We start from the raw sequence: 19,548 nt of genomic DNA, 5'->3' as shown, positions 1-19,548 counted from the left end.
TGTAACTCTTAAGCCCGATAATAAGACTATAATTTTTCTCTGCAGGTGGTGACAAAGTGATAGATGTCATTGATGTGGCAAGGCAGGCAGACAGCAAAATGACACTTCACAATTATGTTAAATACTTCATGAATCCTAACAGACCAAAAGTGTTAAATGTGATCAGCCTTGAATTTTCAGATACAAAGTGAGTAGTTCTGGACATTTTGGTTTAGTCTTCTCAGTGTTAGCCGAATGTAGTTAAATGATACATTTATTTTAGTAAGAACTATAATTATGACTTCTAAAGTGATCCAGTGATAGCAGTGTTGTCCATTTTGCTTTGGCGCACACAGAGAATATTTAGAAATATGATGAATTTTAAACTTTATTGGTGTTAACCTTGAGTTCCAATTAATTTCTTGGTTTGGGTTGAGATGGGGGATGAAATTTTAAGAACTTCTCATTTGCATGACGTGGGTATATGTATATATGTGTGTTTGTTTTTTTAAAGGATGTCTGAATTGGTGGAGGTCCCTGATATAGCCAGAAAACTATCCTGGGTGGAAAATTATTGGCCAGATGATTCAGTTTTTCCCAAGCCATTTGTTCAGAAATATTGCTTAATGGGAGTTCAAGACAGCTACACAGATTTCCACATTGACTTTGGTGGAACTTCAGTTTGGTACCATGTCCTCTGGGTAAGAGTGGGATATTTCTTTGTCCTCTTATTGACAGGTATACATAATCCTACTTTTCCAGGAGTGCATTCGTTTGCTATAAATGACATCTGTAAAGAGGGAAGTTTTTGTACTTTTTAAGTAGGATCTACCATTTTGCCTTCAAGCATTATGTTGTTTTTTAAATCTCAAGTAACGGAGGGGCCGCCATGAGTTTTTAATATATATTTAGATTCCTTTTTTTGTCCGCATCTTATAAATTGGTGTCTTTTAGCCTTTTATCTCTTTGTTTCCTCCTTCACCTAGTCAATGATCAGTTATCCCTGTATCAAATACCTGATTATAGCAAAATTACAGTAATAATTGCTTCTGATCTTAAGGGTAAGTCAGGACAGCTAGTTGGATAAATCAGGAATGCCCACAAAACTGCTGATTCTTCTTGGCAGCTTATATTCACCTTGCTTTAGCTAGAATTGCATTATTTGGTACAGTAGCCACTGGCCACATGTGGCTAAATTTAAGTAATTACAATTAAATACAATTTAAAATTCACTTCCTTATCCGCACTAGCCGCATTTCCTGTGCTCTCCAGCCATGTGCGGCTTATGACTTGTATATTGGATAGCACAGATAAGGAACATTTCCATCGTCACACAAAGTTCTGTCGGACAGTGCTGGTCTAGAACCACATCTTCGTCTGTATTCACTGCCTGTGCATCTGTGCTGCCCTGGACTGTATTTGATGCTGCGTCCTTGAGCTTCTCTTCCTCTTCTCTATGAGAAGGCAAAGGGTTAGTTGATGAAAGGAAGTATATTTACAGACCTTTAAAAATAATCATACTGTAGATCTTAGGGGCAAAGGCAGAGTTTGCAGAGATGACTGACTGTGACCTGGGCCTGTTAACACGTATTTACTTGCATACTTTGAAAATGAGAGCAGTAAGATGTTTGTGATTCTTTACCCTCCTCTCTTCTAAGTGCTTCTCCGATGCTGTCTTACTGACTTGTGGTCGTATTTTGTGGGGTGGGGGTGGGGGTAGCTTTAGCTTTTGTGAAGATAACTTATTAAGGGCAAGAGCTATTGATCAGGTTTGTGAAAGATGTCCTTTTGAGCCTAAAAAAAATCTGATAATTATGTAATTTAACTTAAATGGTTGTACTGGAAAATTGCATCATTGTAGGCCATCTTAAGAATGGCAGTTTTTTTTCTACAAAAATAGTGTGATTACTTCCTTCTAGGGTGAGAAGATTTTCTATTTGATAAAGCCAACAGATGAAAACTTGGCACTCTATGAGTCTTGGAGTTCATCTGTGACCCAGAGTGAGGTGTTCTTTGGAGATAAGGTGGATAAATGCTACAAATGTGTGGTAAAGCAGGGACATACCTTATTTGTTCCCACAGGTAAGGCTTTAATCCCGTTCCCACACCCCATGGTTGATGCTCAGTCACATGGAGCTGGCTTTTCATTAGAACCTCTGGCTTTACCATGTTTGGAAAGTAGCTTTGCATAACCTGAGATGTAATTCTGATGTTAGACATCACTGCTTTGTCCCTTAGAGGGCTTCTCTTGTAGTCAGGACCTGTTTCAGAATTGTATTTTGTGTCATTTGCCTTCATTTTAATTTTTATACAGATAAAATTCACAAACCATAATATTTATGCTTTTAACATATAAGAGAAAGTGGTTTTTAGTAGATTAACAAAGTTGTGACCCATACCACTTCCAGAACATTTCATCACCTCAGAAAGAAACCCTGCACCAATTAGTTGTCGTTCCCCATTCCCCCCTCCTCTGAGCTCCTGGCAACCCATTAATGAACTTCCGGTCTCTGTGGATTTGCCTGCTCTGGACATTTCATATATGATATGTGGGGCACATGGCCTTTTGTATCTAGCTTCTTTTAGTTAGCATGATGCTCACTAGGCTTATCCATGTTGTAGCACATACGAGTGCTTCATTACTTTATATGGGGGACAGATGATATCCCACTGTATAGATATACCACATTTTGTTTATCCATTTGTCAGTTGATGGACATTAGGTTGTTTCCACTTTTTGGTTATTATGAACAGTGATGCTTTGAACATTTGTGTAGAGGTTTTTTGTGGAGGTATGTTTTCATTTCTCTTGGTTATATATAGACCTAGTAATGGAATTGTGGGATCATACAGTTTATGACGTTTAGCTTTTTGAGGAACTGCTAAACTGTTTTCCAGATGGTTGTACCATTTTACATTCCCACCAGCCATGTACACATGTTCTAATTTCTCCATGTCTTTACCAACACTGTAATTATCTTTTTTATTTTGACTGTTCTAGTAGGTGTGAAGTAATGATATCTTATTATGGTTTTGATTTGCATTTCCTTAATGAGTAATGATGCTGAACTTTTTTCTTGTGTTTAATATGGCTATCTGTATCTCTTTGGAGAAATGTCTATTCAGATCCTTTGCCCATTTATTTATTTATGTTACATTTATATTTTTTAAAGAGACAGAGTAAGACAGAGTGTGAGTGGGGGAGGGTCAGAGAGAGAAGGAAACACAGAATCCGAAACAGGCTCCAGGCTCTGAGCTAGCTGTCAGCACAGAGCCTGACATGGGGCTCAAACCCACGAACTGTGAGATCATGACCTGAGCTGAAGTCGGACACTCCACCGACTGAGCCACTCAGGCACCCTCCTTTGCCCATTTTTAAGTTGGGTTATTTGTCTTTTTATTGTTGAGTTGTAAGTGTTCTTGACATAGTCTGTATATTAGATATATGATCCAGGTATATGTGATGTGCAAGTGACTCTTCTATTGTGTGGCTTATCTTTTCACTTTCTTTATATGTTCATTATAACGTCCTTTCCATAAAATTTAAAAATTTTGATGACACCCTTTCAGTTTTAACTAGTTGGCTCTACAGTGCTGTTGGAGGCCAAGCCTGCTGTAAGAATTTGGGCTGCTGTCCTGGGACAGTCTGGAAGCAGAGGGTATATTTTGAGGGACCCTGGGAAGGGATTGAATACCAGCCTTAGCTAGAGCCTCAAGTATTGGTATCAGGTGTGTCACTTTGAGCTGTGACTGAGTGTAGGGTATGGACTCTCCCAAGCCAGGGGTTTTGAGAATTACATTTTTTTGACTTGGGTGACCTTCCTTAGCGGCTGCAGAGTTCACAGGGATCTGTCATCACAGGTCTTGCTGTGTTGCCTTGCATCTCATGTATATAATAATAAATAGATATTGAACAAATGCAGAATAAATGCCTAGAACTGCCAGAATTTAGAAATCTCAGTAAGTATCAATATTTTTATTGTGAGTGGGTTCAGCTCCTCCCTTAAATCTTCTTCCCAGGGCACCCTTTTATAACAAATACTTTGTTATGCTCTCTTCAAAATCCTGAATTCAAATTCATTGATATAACTTCCTACACCAATAATTTCCCCTAAACTTGATGAAGTGATCTAACTAGAATAGAAATAAGAAATTAAAAAGTAATTTATAATAAAATACTATTTTATATGTGCCTGTTCAGACAAGCGTGTGATTGGCAACTGAAATTCTTTAGCATCGATGTAGATTTATGGTTCTCGAATATCACTGAGCATTAGAATCACCTGGAGGGCTTGTTAAAACACAGATTTCTAGGCCTCACCCCCAGCAGTTCTGATTTAGCAGATCTGGGATGGGGGCTGAGAATTTGCATTTCTAACAGGTTCCGGTTGATGCTGATGCTGCTGGTCTGGGGACCACACTTTGAGAACCATTACCAGAGAGACTGTTGCTTTTTTTTTTCCAGGGTAGTTGGCAACTGATACACTTTCAAAGACTCTCTAGTTTCCTTCAATTTACAGAGTAGGTTGTACTCCTGGGAAATTGTGCCAAACTGTGCAAAAAATACTTTGTTTACATATATATAATGGACTTATAGTTTCTAGACTTAAATAGTTAATGGCCAATTTCGTACCTATGAGTGCCCAGGAGAGAGTCCTGACTAGTGCACGACAGTTTCTTACTGTGTGGAGTGCCTTGCTCTTTGCATTCCTGGCTCTCACTCATGAAATGACAGTAGTGCCTCCTGATCCCTGAGACAATAAAAAAAAAAAAGTCCTCCAAACTTCCCCAGAACATCCTTTACAGGCAGTGCTGCCTCTGTGGAGAACAACTGATGTATAGGATTCATAGCTGACAGAAGTTTCTAATTTGTGATTTCAGGGTGATGCTCAAGGGCATCTCCCTTGAAAGTCTTTAAAGGAAGTTTCTTCGTGTTGTGTCACAGCACAATGAAGGATCAAAAAATGAAAAATATAAAGAAAATGGGATCTATTTTAATAGTTGATTTTTACTTGCAAATGTGTATATATATTTTAATAGCTGATTTTTACTTGCAAATGTGTATATATTTATATAAAGGTTTTATGTTCAGCATATGCATATTTCTTTCAAAAGTTAGGCATAGTCTCTTAGAAATGATTCTTTGAAAACATTTTTTTGGGAAAAAAAGACCTCATTTTGATTGTCAACTTTTGTATTTATCGGACCATAACCCTCTATAATGAAATGTGGGTGATCTACCTTTTTCTTCTTAGAGCCCGGCCTCCAGCCGAGTTCCACTTTTGCTCCTCTGCTTAGTCCCACGGCTCATTCAGGATGACGCTAGGGATGGAAAGTGCTCAGCCGGTCCCATGTTCATTTAATAGACACGTGCTCACCTCATTCTAGCCATATTTGACTACTCTCGGAGTAAAATCTTCAATTGTGTTGGGTTGTGTTTTTAAACTGAAAAACGAAAATGGCAACAACCACAAAAACCATGATCTTGTACCATGATCTTGTTTGATTGGATCGATCGTTTGTTTCCTCCAACTCAGCACAGAGTCTGGCATATAATAGGCATTTAATAGATACTTGAATGAATATATTTGTAGATAATAATCGACATTAACTTCTCTAGCTCGGATGCAGTATGAAGTAAACTGATGTTGATATTTTGAGTTTCTGGTCTCCCAGGTAGATAGCACATTTGTTTCGTTTAAATATTGAAGGATCACTGATTTATGTTCTTTTAACTATTTCAGGGTGGATTCATGCTGTGCTCACATCTCAGGACTGTATGGCTTTTGGAGGGAACTTTCTGCACAACCTTAACATTGGCATGCAGCTCAGGTTTGTGTCCTCAGTAATTTAAGGGATCTTTTTTATTTCTTAAATAGGACGTTGTTTGAAAGTTTTTTCAAAAAAATGAATTCAGCAATATATTTCAATTGAGATTTCACAGAGAAGCCCTGAGCAATTATTCGGAATAGGACCTTTAAACAAATGTATTATCTTAAAATTTTGTCAGGAAGGTTCCTTGATGCATTTCAACTCCAAAAACAAAAGGAGTCAAAGAATCATTTATTCAGTTTGAGACTAAATATATCCCTGAATTTCAAAATACTGTAAAAATATGCGGGCTCTCTCCTCTGTTCTTACAATAAGCGAAATGAACCGAATCCTGCAGACTCAGGTGTGGCCTGGTGCTGGGGGAAAGTAATTCTAAGTTAGTGTTGCCGAACAGCTGCTTTACTTTTGCTGTGGGTAAAGGATTGACAGCTGTTCCCCCTTCTGTCTGAGAATTTGGCCTTTGGGTAACTGTTCCCTTTGGGTAGCCTGAAGGCAGTAGAATGTTACCAGGCTGCACTCACTGCTTAGAGTGAAATGATTGCTGACTGATTAACTGCATCAGGACTGGGAGGAGGAGAGATACCTGACAGGAAACCATATCTTTGGGCTTTCCTGAAGGTGGTGACTCTTGTAATTTGGCCTGCCCGTGGGGAACTTTGGAAGCTGTGTGTCTGTGGAGTTATTACAAGAAATAGTGCCTCTTGCGGTGCAGGAAGCTCTAAGTCAGGGCACCTTACACACCTGTCAGATGTGAATCTTGTTTCTTTACCTGAACTGTCCCTGGTGGAAAGATGGCTCCTGGCTGTATGGACTGTTGCCAGGACTCCAACAGAAGACTGACACTGTGACAAGCTATGGTTCCTGCCTTCTCACCTTGATAGCGCCAGTTGTGTCCTTGAACCTAAATGCTTAGTAGAGCCTAAAGAAAACTCCCTGAGTGGGTGTTGCAGTGTTGTCCAACTCAGGAAGCCCTCTTCTAAGCATACTATTTTATTTATTATGGTAGAACCCTTATAAAATTCCTTCTGCCAAAACTAGGATACAAATCCCAAGGTTCTGATCTTCTGGAAGACCAGTGTAATTCTTCAGTGTACTATCAAATTTGTTAAGGTCAGAACTGGATAAGATCACAGTTCATTCTTACTCAAATGTGACAGCGCTTAGTAATACACACTACTTGTTGGGGCTTCTTTTAGTTCCCTTGAGTTGACTGCCTTCATTTAACTTTGAAATGCTAACATTAATACTAAGTTTCTTCAAATTTTATTCAGGTGTTATGAGATGGAAAAAAGGCTAAAAACACCAGATCTTTTCAAATTCCCTTTCTTTGAAGCCATATGTTGGTTCGTAGCCAAAAATTTGCTGGAAACCTTGAAAGGTAATTAATAATCTGCACATTATGATGTATGATGTTTGTAAATTCCACTAAAAGCCACTGATAGAAAGGCCCTTTTTTATTATGGTATAACTTGCCCCTATTTGGCTTTTTAAATGCGCAGTTTTCCCCCTGCCAAGAACCTTTTTAGCAAATCGGAGTCTCTAGTTCTTGGCCTTAAAAATCAGATATATGAAGTGCTGTATCAGAACAGCACAGGTTATACTGAAAAATGTTCATTTCACCCTGGACTCTAGTAGCCTGCACATATTGTCAGACATGTAAAAAGGCCACCCTCACGAAAATACAGTTTAAGCTAAGAGACTGTTACTGTAATGTGAATTTTGTATGTCCTGAGAGAACCACGTAGTGCCTCTTTCATTGCCCTTATGATGATTAGGCTGGCCAGTTTAAGGCACCTGTTAGCACAGAATAACTGAATGTCAAACTATGAGTCTGTTGTTGAAGAAAATGTTTTTTTTGAGAACGGGAAATTCTTTCATTTAAACTTAGAAGCTACCGGGGCACCTGGGTGGCTCAGTCGGTTCGGTGTCCAGCTTCAGCTCAGGTCATGATCTCATGGTTTGTGGGTTCAAGCCCTGCATCGGGCTCTGTGCTGACAGCTCAGAGCCTAGAGCCTGCTTCAGATTCTATGTCTCCCTCCCTTTCTCTCTGGCCCTCCCCCACTGATGCTCTGTCTTTCTCTGTCTCAAAAATAAATAAACATTTTTTTAAAAATTAAAAATAAAAATAAAGTTTAAACTTAGAAGCTACTTTTTTATGTGGAATTTCAGATTTTGGTGTTTTACCTTTGGTTTAATCATCTTTGAGCAATCAAGTTAGACACTGTCATGTCTACTTTTTTCCATTTTCTCACTTGTGTCCATGAGAATACAATTTGTTTTTTGTGTTGTCTGACTTCTCTAGTCATTTGTAAATTGTGCTACTACTAAGTTAACTCAGAAGGGAGTGCCTACGTGGCTCAGTCTGTAAAGTGTCTGACTTCAGCTAAGGTCATAATTACTTGGTTTGTGAGTTCAAGCCCCTTGTCAGGTTCTGTACTGATGGTGCAGAGCCTGCTTGGAATCTTCTGTCTTCCTCTCTCTGCCCCTCCCTGATTTGCTGTCTCTCAAAGATAGATATACATTAAAAAAAAAAAAAAATTAACTCTCAGAAGAACAGATATAAACATATTAAACAGTAAAGTCTGTCCTAAACATTTGTTTCTTTTTCCATTTAAAAATTGCAAAAGAAGAAAAGGTAAAATGAAAAGAAACAGTCAGTAATTTCCCAGGAAAGCATGGACAGAATCAAATGATAAAACTTATTTATGTTTCTTTCCTCAAGACACACGCGCGCATAACACAACCTCCCTCTCTTTTGAGGGAAAAGAACAGTAGGGCAGCATCCATCACTTCCAGCAGTGGAGGGAGATGTTTTAACGTGGTGCAGGCACAGCCTCAGGTACTCCATCACATATATGATGGAGGAAGGAGCCCATGGCTGAAGAGGAATGGGTGCTTTCTCCACAAGACCACTCTCTAGAAATGCATCCTAATCCTGAATCCCTGACTCATTGAGTGTTGTCAGGTTTCGGTGAGGCTGAGCCCCATCTCATCTTCAGTGAGCATGCCTTCCTTGGTGTCTGGGCTGCAGGAATCTCCCAGTGGACCATACACAGGGTTGCCATGTGTCGTTTCCAGTAGAATAGAGTAGTAGAAGCCTACATAAATAGGAACACTTAGAAGTACTTACAAAAATATTTATAAATGTCCTTGTTTTTTGAAAATAAAAGCCTGATAAGAGATTGGCAGTTCCGTACTCAAAGTTCAGAGCCTTTTTCCTTCTTTTCTCACTAACATACACCCAGCCCTCAAGTGATCCTTTTCCTTTTTTCTTTTTTTTTTATTTTTTCTTTTTTTATTTTTTTACAAATAGTTTATTGTCAAATTAGTTTCCACATAACACTCAGTGCTCATCCCCACAACTGTCCTCCTCCATGCCCATCCCCCCTCCCCCCCACATCCATCAGTCCTCAGTTTTTGTCAGCATTCAAGAGTCTCTCATGGTTTGCCTCTCTCCCTTTCCCCCACCATTTCCGCCCTTCTTCTCCCCCTTGTTCCTCCGTCAAGTTCCTCCTAATCCTCCTATACGTGCAAACATATGATATTTGTCCTTCTCTGCCTGACTTATTTCGCTCAGCATAACACCCTCAAGGTCCATCCATGTTGCTACACATGGCCAGATTTCATTGTTTCTCATTGCCATGTAGTATTCCATGGTATAGATAAACCACATCTTCTTGATCCATTCATCTGTTGATGGACACTTAGGCTCTTTCCATGTTTTAGCTATTGTGGAGAGTGCTGCTATGAACATTGGGGTACATGTGCTCCTATGCCTCAGCATTTCTGTATCCCTTGGGTAAATTCCTAGCAGTGCTATTGCTGGGTCATAAGGGAGTTCTATTGTTAGTTTCCTGAGGAACCTCCACACTGTTTTCCAGAGGGGCTGTACCAGTTTACATTCCCACCAACAGTGTAGGAGGGTGCCCGTTTCTCCACATCCTCGCCAGCATCTAGAGTTCTCTGATTTGCTCATTTTAGCCACTCTGACTGGCGTGAGGTGGTATCTCAGTGTGGTTTTGATTTGTATTTCCCTGATGAGGAGGGATGCTGAGCATCGTTTCATGTGTCTGTTGGCCATCTGGATGTCCTCTTTGGAGAAGTGTCTGTTCATGTCTTCTGCCCATTTCTTCACTGGGTTGTTTGTTTTTCGGGCGTGTAGTTTGGTGAGTTCCTTATAGATTCTGGATATTAACCCTTTATCTGATATGTCATTTGCAACTATCTTTTCCCATTCCGTTGGTTGCCTATTAATTTTCTGGGTTGTTTCCTTCCTTTTTTCTTTTTTTTAATGTTTATTTACTTTTGAGAGAGAGAGCACGTAAGCAGAGGGGCAGAGAGAGAGGAGGACAGAGGATCCAAAGCGGGCTCCGTGCCGACAGCGGAGAGCCCAGTGCGAGACTTAAACCTGCGGACCGTAAGATCATGACCTGAGCCGGAGTCAGATGCTTAACCAGCTTAGTCACCCAAGCGCCTCAAGTGATGTTTTTTCCTAATGTCCAAGAGAGGTTCATCAACCAGCCTTTTAAAACAAATGAAAAAATTTATCCGAAAGACAAAATCTTGTTGTTCCTCTTGTACCCACAAACAGCAAATTGCTTAGAATATAATGATGTAGCCTTTGTGTGAGGCCATTGAGAGTTCAGAAATACTGAGGTCTGATTGAAAACATGACCCTACACATTAAAGACTTAAAAAGATTTACCATCAAAGGATATTGGTAGGCCAAGTTTTTAACTATTTTTATTTCATCAGTACAGGATCAGTATGGGATAGGATACCTGGCAATACTAGCGAGTCAATCAAATCCCACTGAGGCTAAGGCCAAGTGGCAGGCGTTCCAATTGCCCGTCACCCTTGGTGTTCATCCTGGAAGCAGGAGTGGTGGTCTGGTTACCCTACGTTATGTTCTTTCATCCCTGACCTTTCAACTTGCCATTGTGGCCTGTGATTTACCAGCTCTCAGACTATTGTAAGGCTTATGTGATGGGTAAAATGAGGATAGATTGTATGAAACTTAATTGTGTTTAGTGTCAGTAATAATAAAGCAACGAACTAATTTTGGACTTGTGTAAGTAAATTTGCCACTGGACAGAAGTAAAACCTTTTGCTTTTGTTTTACCTTACCCAAATTTTAGACCATATCACATATAAATATAATACGGTATCTTTTGTGTGAGTTTTAGATCATTAGTTTGCTTTAAAGACTTGGAAAAGGTATGTGTGCCTGCGCACTTGTGTGCATGTGGTGTGTTTGCCTTTATAATCATGAAATATGTCAGGCCTGTAGCTGACTGTGTAGACCACTCACTGCATACATATACATGATCTTAGCAGTATAAGTAATCACAGGGCTCACTGGGTCACCCGTGAACATAAACAGCCTTGCCAGGACCTTCGAAATGTCCAGTTATTTTTCCCATCACTCCCCCCACCTTCCCTTCTAGAGAGAACTGCTATCCTTACTTTTGTGATAAACCTTTTCTTCAGTTTTGTCACCTCTATCACAAGTGCTAAAATAGTGCAGAGTTCACGTGAATCAATCCATACAACAGTGCTTCGTGACTTGTCTCTTCCTCAGTCTTATGTGAGCTTTCTTTTACCTGGAGCGCCTGGTACAACTACGCTTAAATATAATTCCATTTCTTTTTCTTGCTTGCCTTTCATTTCACTTTTTTCTCTCTGGTAACTTGAAGTTACGCAGTCTGATAGCCAGTGGCTGCTCAGCATCTGAAGTTAGCCCTTTTCTCTGTTGTAACTCCCTGCCCTGCTCCACTTCCATTCCCACAGAGCTGAGAGAAGATGGCTTCCAGCCTCAAACTTACCTGGTACAGGGCGTGAAGGCACTGCATGCTGCTTTAAAACTATGGATGAAGAAAGAAGTAAGTCGTTTTCTTTGGGGAAATGATGGCTACTGTTTCTTTTGGCAAGATCAAAAGCAAGAGTCCTGATGCTGCCATGGTAGCTCTTTGAGTGGCACAGCCGAGGAATGGACGCTTTGAGTACAACGTGGGGTGTATTGTACTAGGTGTACATCTGGCTTATGTTTGCCTTGATGGGGATAGAGTACCTAAGCACTCCCTTCATCTTTAATCCGGAAAAGGAAGTAATTCAAATATATTTAAGCTACTGACTAAGAAATGAACATGTAGATACAGATCAATAATAAATACCTTTGAGCCCATATCGTGTGCTAAATCACTGCATTTAGTCTTTCTTTGTATCCATAATCCTGTTTAGTTCTCAGAACAACTCTGTGAGGCTGTGGTGCCCTCCTTACCCCGTTTTACATATGGAGAAACTGAGGTTTAAAGAGTCGTATATAACTTGCTCAAGAATACCAGTGGATTTGGGACTATGGCTGGGGCTCTGCAATTGCAAAATATTCTTATCCATCTGCTAGACTTCTGTAAAAATGAAGGAAAGGGAAGGTCGAGGTTCAAGCAGGAGCTTCCATTTTCACTACAATGTGGTCTGTTTGCATTTGAGCCCTACTGCCTCCTAGAGGTCATCCCAGATCCCCATTTGGAAGCTGTGTGTCCTACCCTTATGCTTAGTAGCATGTTTCTTAGGCCAGCAGACTTCAGAGTAATATCTGTAAAGTAACATAGTCACATCCCCTTCACCAGGTTTATGAGCTCTTGAAGAATAGGGACTGGCTCCTCTTTATTTCCCTCTGGAACTTGACATGCAACTCTTTAATAAGTGATAAGTATGTGAGCTGATGAAAATACATTCCCATATTTTTTGAATGTCCACTTGAAATAAAAATCCTACTCTTAAGAGATACTAGAGACAGTAATTAATAGGTTACCTTTCCAATAATTTTTTTTTACTTCTTTTCACTGTGTTATCATTGCTACGTACCGTTGAGGGCAAGGCACTGTGGGAGCCTTCAGGAAAGAAAAAGTTGTGTCTTCCCGTGTCAGAGATGTCATCATCTAGATGACACATAAAAGCATAAACAGATTACAAAACTGTATAACTGGATCATAACAAAATTAAGGATATGTTGCAAAAACTGTGTAATTTGTTTCCTGCTGAAGACTGCAGATAAGTTGTTCTCAAACTCCTGTTTTTGTCAGAATCCCTTTAGAGCTTTGTAAAAATAAACTCCCTGGATCCTCCCTGCGAGATCTGATTTAATAGATCAGTGGTAGGATCTGAACCTCTGTTTTTAACAAACTTGTAAGTGATTTTGATGCCCAGTAAAGTTCATCAATAGTAAATCCTGTTAATTCATCACACTCGCAGTGCTCTTTTAAAAGCATGATGTTTGCATTTAACTGCCTGTTAACCTTGCTCTAGGAGGAGAGGCAGCTTAATCTGGTGGTCAGGAGCATGGACTCTGGAGTCAGATGTTTGGATACAAATCTCAGCTATGCTACTAATCATCTAGTGAACCTCTGTGCATTCTTTCCCTCAGATGTCAAGTGAGAGTAGTACTATCTCTGTCACAGTGTTGGCAAAAGGATTAAGGAGTTAACACTCTCAAGCGGTTAACAGTACAATGCCTCTACCTGGCCTGGCATATAGTTAGCCCTTATTGTTACTGTTGTTGCTAGTTTGTTTTAACAAGTTACGCTAAAACCAAGGAGAAGATGTAAAGCAAAAGTAAAAACTGGTGTATCGGATGCATCTAAAGAATCAAAATGTTCGTAGGTACAACAGTTAAGATTTAGGGACAGACGCAAGAAATTATGGCAGTAGTTTGCAGTTGGGATAGATAACGGTTTCTCAGCAATGTCTCTGTCCTGCTGATGCGATCTTTTTCCTATTAAATTAGACAAATAGTTCACAAAAATTTATTCAGATTAGCCCTCCCATAGGAAATAGAATTACTTTAGTGCCTATGTTCCCACTTACAGATCCTTATGTACTATGAATTAAATGCTAGACTTAATTAGTCACTTTACTAATTAATAGTAGTAGTTAGAATTACAGTGGGCTTTGAGGGATAGAGTACAAGGTTACTTCTCAGTATAAAGCGAAGCTTACTGTAAGACAGTCCATCTTTAAGCTAAGAGGCTTTTATGTTAATAAGGCTCTCCTTAAAGAGTATTATACCAACTATGTGAACCCTGGGACCTAGCTTATTAGTATTTTGCCTAGAGAATCCAAAATTTGTTTAGTAAATTAGTTTACACTTGCTAAAGTGTAAATAACTTTGGTTGTCTTATCTTTGTTAATCCAAATCCAGCTTGTATCTGAACATGCCTTTGAGATCCCAGACAATGTCAGACCTGGACATCTTATTAAAGAACTTTCGAAAGTAATTCGCGCAATAGAGGTAAGGGCAGAAACTATCATGTGAATGCTTGGTCACTGTCTGCTTTGAGAAGCAAATGCACCTACCATCACATACAAACATTGAAATCCCTTGTGCTCTTAGATGGAATAGAATGAGCTGCGTCTTGGAAGGAGATTCAGGTTCTCAGGCTTCCCAAGTCTTACAGAGAAATTTAGAGTGTTCTATCATAGTGAGGATATAAGGAAGTGATTACCAGGTTACCTGAATTTTTTCAGCTTACTCCAAGAATAAAAAAATCCAAAATAAATAAAATTTCAGATCCCTTTCCTTTCTGCTATGCAGAGTTGAATATGTGTTAAGTGATTAGAGGACGAGAGAAAATGTAAGGTGAGTTGAGCCAGGTGAGGCTGGTCGGGAAAGAGGGATGCTACTGGCGGGAGGAGGCAAGGAGACCCTTGTGACTGAAGTATTACGGCAACTTGGTTAGGTAAATGCCCCTTGATAAAAGCCCATAAAATCTGAGATTAGTTGTTTTAATTTTTTAATTAGAAACTATTTTTGGTATTAAAGAAAGGGGGTTTTAATTAAAGTAATTCTTCAGCAAGGTGGCTCTGTTAGTGTCTCGCTTGAAGTGAAAGGGAATTAAGTGGAGGAACGGAGGCTAACTGGTAATTTAACACCTTAGATTCAGGCTGTGTATGGGAAATGGAAAGAGGTATACGTCTAAGAAAGAGTGAGGTGCTGTGTTTAATATCCTAAGATAAAGTATTTCATATAATTCTCAATGTGTTCAGATATGGTAGAAAAATATTTTTTGTGTTTAAAGAGTGGTAATTGCATATAAAAAGATTTTATTTATGCATAGAGATAAATTTTTAAATCAAGAGTCACATATGTAATCTTAAATATAGTGCAGATGAATAAATATATAAATCTTGTGTGTGATCATCAAAACTAAGAATACACTCAATAAGAAAGGTATGGGTCTAGGGCCACCTGGGTGGGTCAGTTGGTTGAGCATTTGACTTTGGCTCAGGTCATGATCTCACAGTTCCTGAGTTCGAGATCCACATTGTACTCTCTGCTGTCAGTGTAGAGCCTGCTTCAGATCCTCTGTCCCCCACCTCTCTGCCCTTCCCCCACTCATGTGCATGCTCGCTCGCTCTCCTAAAAATAAACATTATAAACATTAAAAAAATTTTTAAAAAAGAAGGGTGGGTGTCTATATAAAAAAAAACTATAAATTTTTACTAAGGGAAGTGAAATAGCAATTGAATAAATGTCAATTACAAATTTAAAATGGTGAGATCTATCTGGAAGAATAGCTGGGCAAAAATAGCCAGCAACGTGTTTTTTTTTTTTTTTTTTTTTTTTTTTTTTTTTTTTTTTTTTTTTTTTTTTTTTTTTTTTTTTTTTTTTTTTTTTNGGGAGATACAGACTCTGAAATTGGCTCCAGGCTCTGAGCTGGCAGTCAGCACAGAGCCCGACGCGGGGCTCGAACCCACGAACCGCGAGATCATGACCTAAGCAAAAGTCGGACGCTTAACTGACTAAGCCACCCAGGCGCCCCTGTTGTTTTTGTTTTTTTTTTAATTGGAGGGTTGAGAGTATAGAAGGCAGTAAAATGACTGTAGAAAAATGTGGCAAGAAAATAAACAGGTATTTCACTAAAGAAGAAATAGAAATGGCCAATAAAAACATGAAAAAATGTTCTCAATATATGAAAAAGTATTCAGCCTCATTTTGCCAAATAATTTATGATTTCAAATGCTCATTCATCTAATTGGCAAAGATAAAATCCTGTATTCTTGTCCTGCTGGTCAGGAAGTGTAAATTAGCTTGTGCTTTCTAAGTGGCATATCCCTTAGCTGAGCACTTTGACTTAATCAAGTAGAGGATTCTAATTAAACTTGGTGTATTGACCATACCTAACTTACGGTTCTCACCTCTTAGAGCCAAAATGATAGTAAAAGAATAAAAACGATATTCCTGAAGACAAAGAGAGTAATAGAGATGAACTCCAGCATGAATTTTTGGGAGCTGGAAAAAAGTATACAAGTGATCACCAATTTAGTAGGCTAGAGAGAACCACAGTCTAACTGAGTGGGCAGTGGTTGAAGGCCAGAAGTGGGTCTTACTTGCAAGAACCTTCATAAAGCTCAGGAATTAGGGGAGGTAAGACCCTCTGAATATAAGAGTGGAGGTGGGGTTGAGAACAGGATCAGTTACAGGTCTGTTTAAGAAACGAATTGATCTCCGAATCCCTGTGTTAACACATGCAGAAAACTTGAGGTTTAGTGGTTTGTGAGGTTGCACTTGAGACTGGACTTGGGACACTGAACCCAGCTGAGGGATATGGGTACATACTGAACACAAGAGGATTAAGTGACAGTCTACTGTGAGTGATTCTTTTTCCACTTGACTCTCCCAACACTGGCACCCTGGCCTATACCTCCCAGGCCAAGGAGAAGATCTGTTGATAGTGACCATTTGAAATCTTCCATTTGTCACCCCAGGCAGCTTCCTACTGTGAAACCTACCAATTGACAAAGCCCTACTCACACAGAGCTCCCAAGTAGCTTTTTTCTTTTTACATACAGTGAAATGCACAGATCAGAAGAGTACAGTTTGAGTTTTGACAAAAACAGACAACAACGTAACCAGGACTGCAACTGAGACAGATAAATCATTTTTGTCACCCCAGAAAGTCCTTTCTTCCCATTCTAGTCTGACTGTCATAAGCTACCACCACTCAGACCTCTGTGGCTCTCATCGTAGATGAGTTTGCCTGTTCTTGAATTTCAAATAAAGGCGACCATGTAGTCTATACTATTTTTGTGTCTGGCTTCTTTCAGCTTGATGCTTTTGAGATTCATCCAAGTTGTTGGATCTGCCAGTAGCTCTTTTGTGGTTGCTGAGTGGTGTTCCATTGAATGAACATATACCATGATTTGCTTTCCATTCTTCTGTTGATGGATATGTGGGTTACATACAGATGTGGCCAGTGTGAATTAAACTGTTACAAACAACGTTGAATGTCTTTTGTGGTAAATATATGTTTTCACTTGAGGGGGTGGTAAGTACCTGGGAGTAGAGTCATCAAGTCATATGGTAAGTGTATTTCAACTTTGTAAGAATCTGTCAGACCGTTTTCCAAAGTGATTGTGCCACTGTCACCACTAATGTATAGGACTTATAGTTCTGTATTCTTCCTATATGTGGGGTTTTCTGCCTTTAATTTTTGCTTTCCTGGAGATATGAAATACTATTTCATTGTGGTGTTAATTTGCATCTTCCTGAAGACTAATGATGCTGAGCACCTTTTCTTGTGCATGGCTGTTTATATATCTTTTCTTATGAAGTACCTGTTGGAAGTTTTTGCCCACTTAAGAAATTAAGTTTTTATTATTGATTTGTAGGCGTTTATTATATATCTTGGACACAAATTCTTTTTTTTAATGTTTATATTTATTTTGAGAGAGAGGACACAAGTTCTTTTTTAAAAAGTTTATTTATTGTAAATAAATAAAATTTAGGTATTTGCGGGAAGGGCAGAGAGAGAGGGAGAGAGAGAATTCCAAGCAGCCTCCAGGCTCAACATGGAGCTCGATGTGGGGCTTAATCCCACAGTCCTGGGATCGTGACCTGAGCTGAAATCAAGAGTCGGACATTTACCTGACTAAGCCACCCAGGCGCCCCTCTTAGACACAAGTTCTTTGTCATTTGGCATGCATCCATTCATATATGATGAACATAGTGAGTATTTACCCCCAGCCTGTGTCTTACCTTTTCATAATCTTAATAGTGGCTTTTTATAAAAGAGCAGAAAATTTTACTTTTCAAGAAGTCTAATTTATATATTCTCTCCTATAGTATTTTTTTGTGTCTGCTCTGAGAAATCTTTGTCCACCCCAAGATTTGAAGGCATTTTTTTTTGCTGGAAGCTTTTACATTTGGGTAAATGGACAACCTTGAATTTTCATGTATAGCATAAGGTAAATTAAGGCATTATTTCCCCCTCTATATGTTTATTTAGTTCTCTTGCCACAATTTCTTGAAATCAGTTAGCTTTTTAAATGATTTCTCTTTTGGAGTGCCTGGATGGCTTAGTTGGTTGGGCACCCAACTTCAGCTCAGGTCATGATCTCACAGTCTGTGAGTTTGAGCCCCGCATTGGGCTCTATGCTGACAGCTCAGAGCCTAGAGCATGCTTCAGATTCTGTGTCTCCCTCTCCCTCTCTTTCTCTGCCCCTAACCCACTCACGCTCTGTTTCTCCTTCAAAAATAAACATTAAAACATAAAAAAAAAAACCCAAATGTTTTCTCTTTTAAAATGCATGGAGAACCAAGAAGAGTTTTGAAGGCAAAGACCAAAAATAAAAGAGAAAAAGAAAAAAAAAAAAAAGCATTTGAAGGAAACAACCACCAAGAAACAAATATATCTTTAGGCCAAAACCCAAATATAATTGATATCTTTGAGAGAAAAGAGTAAATAAATATTGCTTCCATGTGAAAAGAACAGGTGGCTATAACAATTTTTACAGAAGAAAGAAAGGGGGTTCTTGGAAATTAGAAATATAATAGAAACAATATTTAGTAAAATTGCTGAAAGATAAGTTGGGAAAAATCTGTGATAAGATAAAAAATAAAGACAAATAGGACAGAACAATTAGAAGGCCATTTTACATAGTCACCATCAGAATAATAGGAAGTCCAGAAAGAGATCCCATAGAAAAAAAGGAGATTACCAGAGGAATAATCAAAGAAAATGTTTTAGAATTCAAGGACACATGCTCCCAGATTGAGACCCCTATAGAATGTCCAGTACACTGGGTGAGAAAAGATCTGTGCCAAAGCCCATAGCGGTCACATTTTAGAATACACGTCACAGAGTATGTTCTAAAAAGCATTAGGGAAATATGAGTCCTATACAAAGCATTGGGAATCAGAATAATACCAGATTGCTCAACAATGACACTGCAAAACTAGAAGAGAGTGAAACAAAGTCTTTTAACATTCTGGGGGAAGAGGGTGGTGGGAGTGATGTCAGCCTATAAAAGTCCGTATTCAGCCAGCTATACTTTAATATGGTAAAATAAAGATGCCAAAGAGGCAAGATTTCAAAAAAAGTTTACCTCCCACATACCCCTTCTCCGGAAACTCTTAGAGGACAGCTGTTCCAAAAGAGAGGCAATAAATAACACCAACCAACAAAAGCTCTGGAATTCTTCCAACAAATACAGAATACCTACTATGTGCTGTGTCCATAAGTTGGGTCTAGAGCACTGAAGAAAACAAAGGCCATGCCTTCATGGAGCTGGGGGGGAAGAGGTTAGCCGCAAATACTTTAATGTGTCAGGAATGAACAAGTGCTGTGAAGCAAAATGAAGAAGGGGAAAGGATAAAGAGTGACAGCCAGAGATGGTGGTGGGGGTTGCAGTTTTAAGTGGTGGAGTGGGAGCTGGTCAGGAAAGGTTTTTGATGAG

At 39.2% G+C, this 19,548-nt stretch overlaps 1 protein-coding gene across 2 annotated transcripts in view; it reads left to right on the top strand.

The window, feature by feature from the left end:
• Positions 1 to 19,548, top strand: part of KDM7A (lysine demethylase 7A) — an 83,191-nt gene that overhangs the window by 49,180 nt on the left and 14,463 nt on the right. Inside the window, exons 5-11 of one of the 2 annotated variants that reach the window (XM_039234001.1) lie at positions 46 to 187; positions 494 to 680; positions 1,899 to 2,061; positions 5,724 to 5,811; positions 7,083 to 7,189; positions 11,602 to 11,693; positions 14,012 to 14,101. In XM_039234001.1, coding sequence (XP_039089932.1) covers positions 46 to 187; positions 494 to 680; positions 1,899 to 2,061; positions 5,724 to 5,811; positions 7,083 to 7,189; positions 11,602 to 11,693; positions 14,012 to 14,101 — 869 coding nt within the window. The remainder of the gene's footprint in view (positions 1 to 45; positions 188 to 493; positions 681 to 1,898; positions 2,062 to 5,723; positions 5,812 to 7,082; positions 7,190 to 11,601; positions 11,694 to 14,011; positions 14,102 to 19,548) is intronic. The other variant, XM_039234002.1, reaches the window with a different exon arrangement.

This window comes from Hyaena hyaena, unplaced genomic scaffold, assembly GCF_003009895.1.
Source record: "Hyaena hyaena isolate Hyena2069 unplaced genomic scaffold, ASM300989v1 scaffold_82, whole genome shotgun sequence".
Lineage (NCBI taxonomy): Eukaryota > Metazoa > Chordata > Mammalia > Carnivora > Hyaenidae > Hyaena > Hyaena hyaena.
Note: the sequence above shows the minus strand (reverse complement) of the source record. Positions and strands in the feature narration are given on the sequence as shown.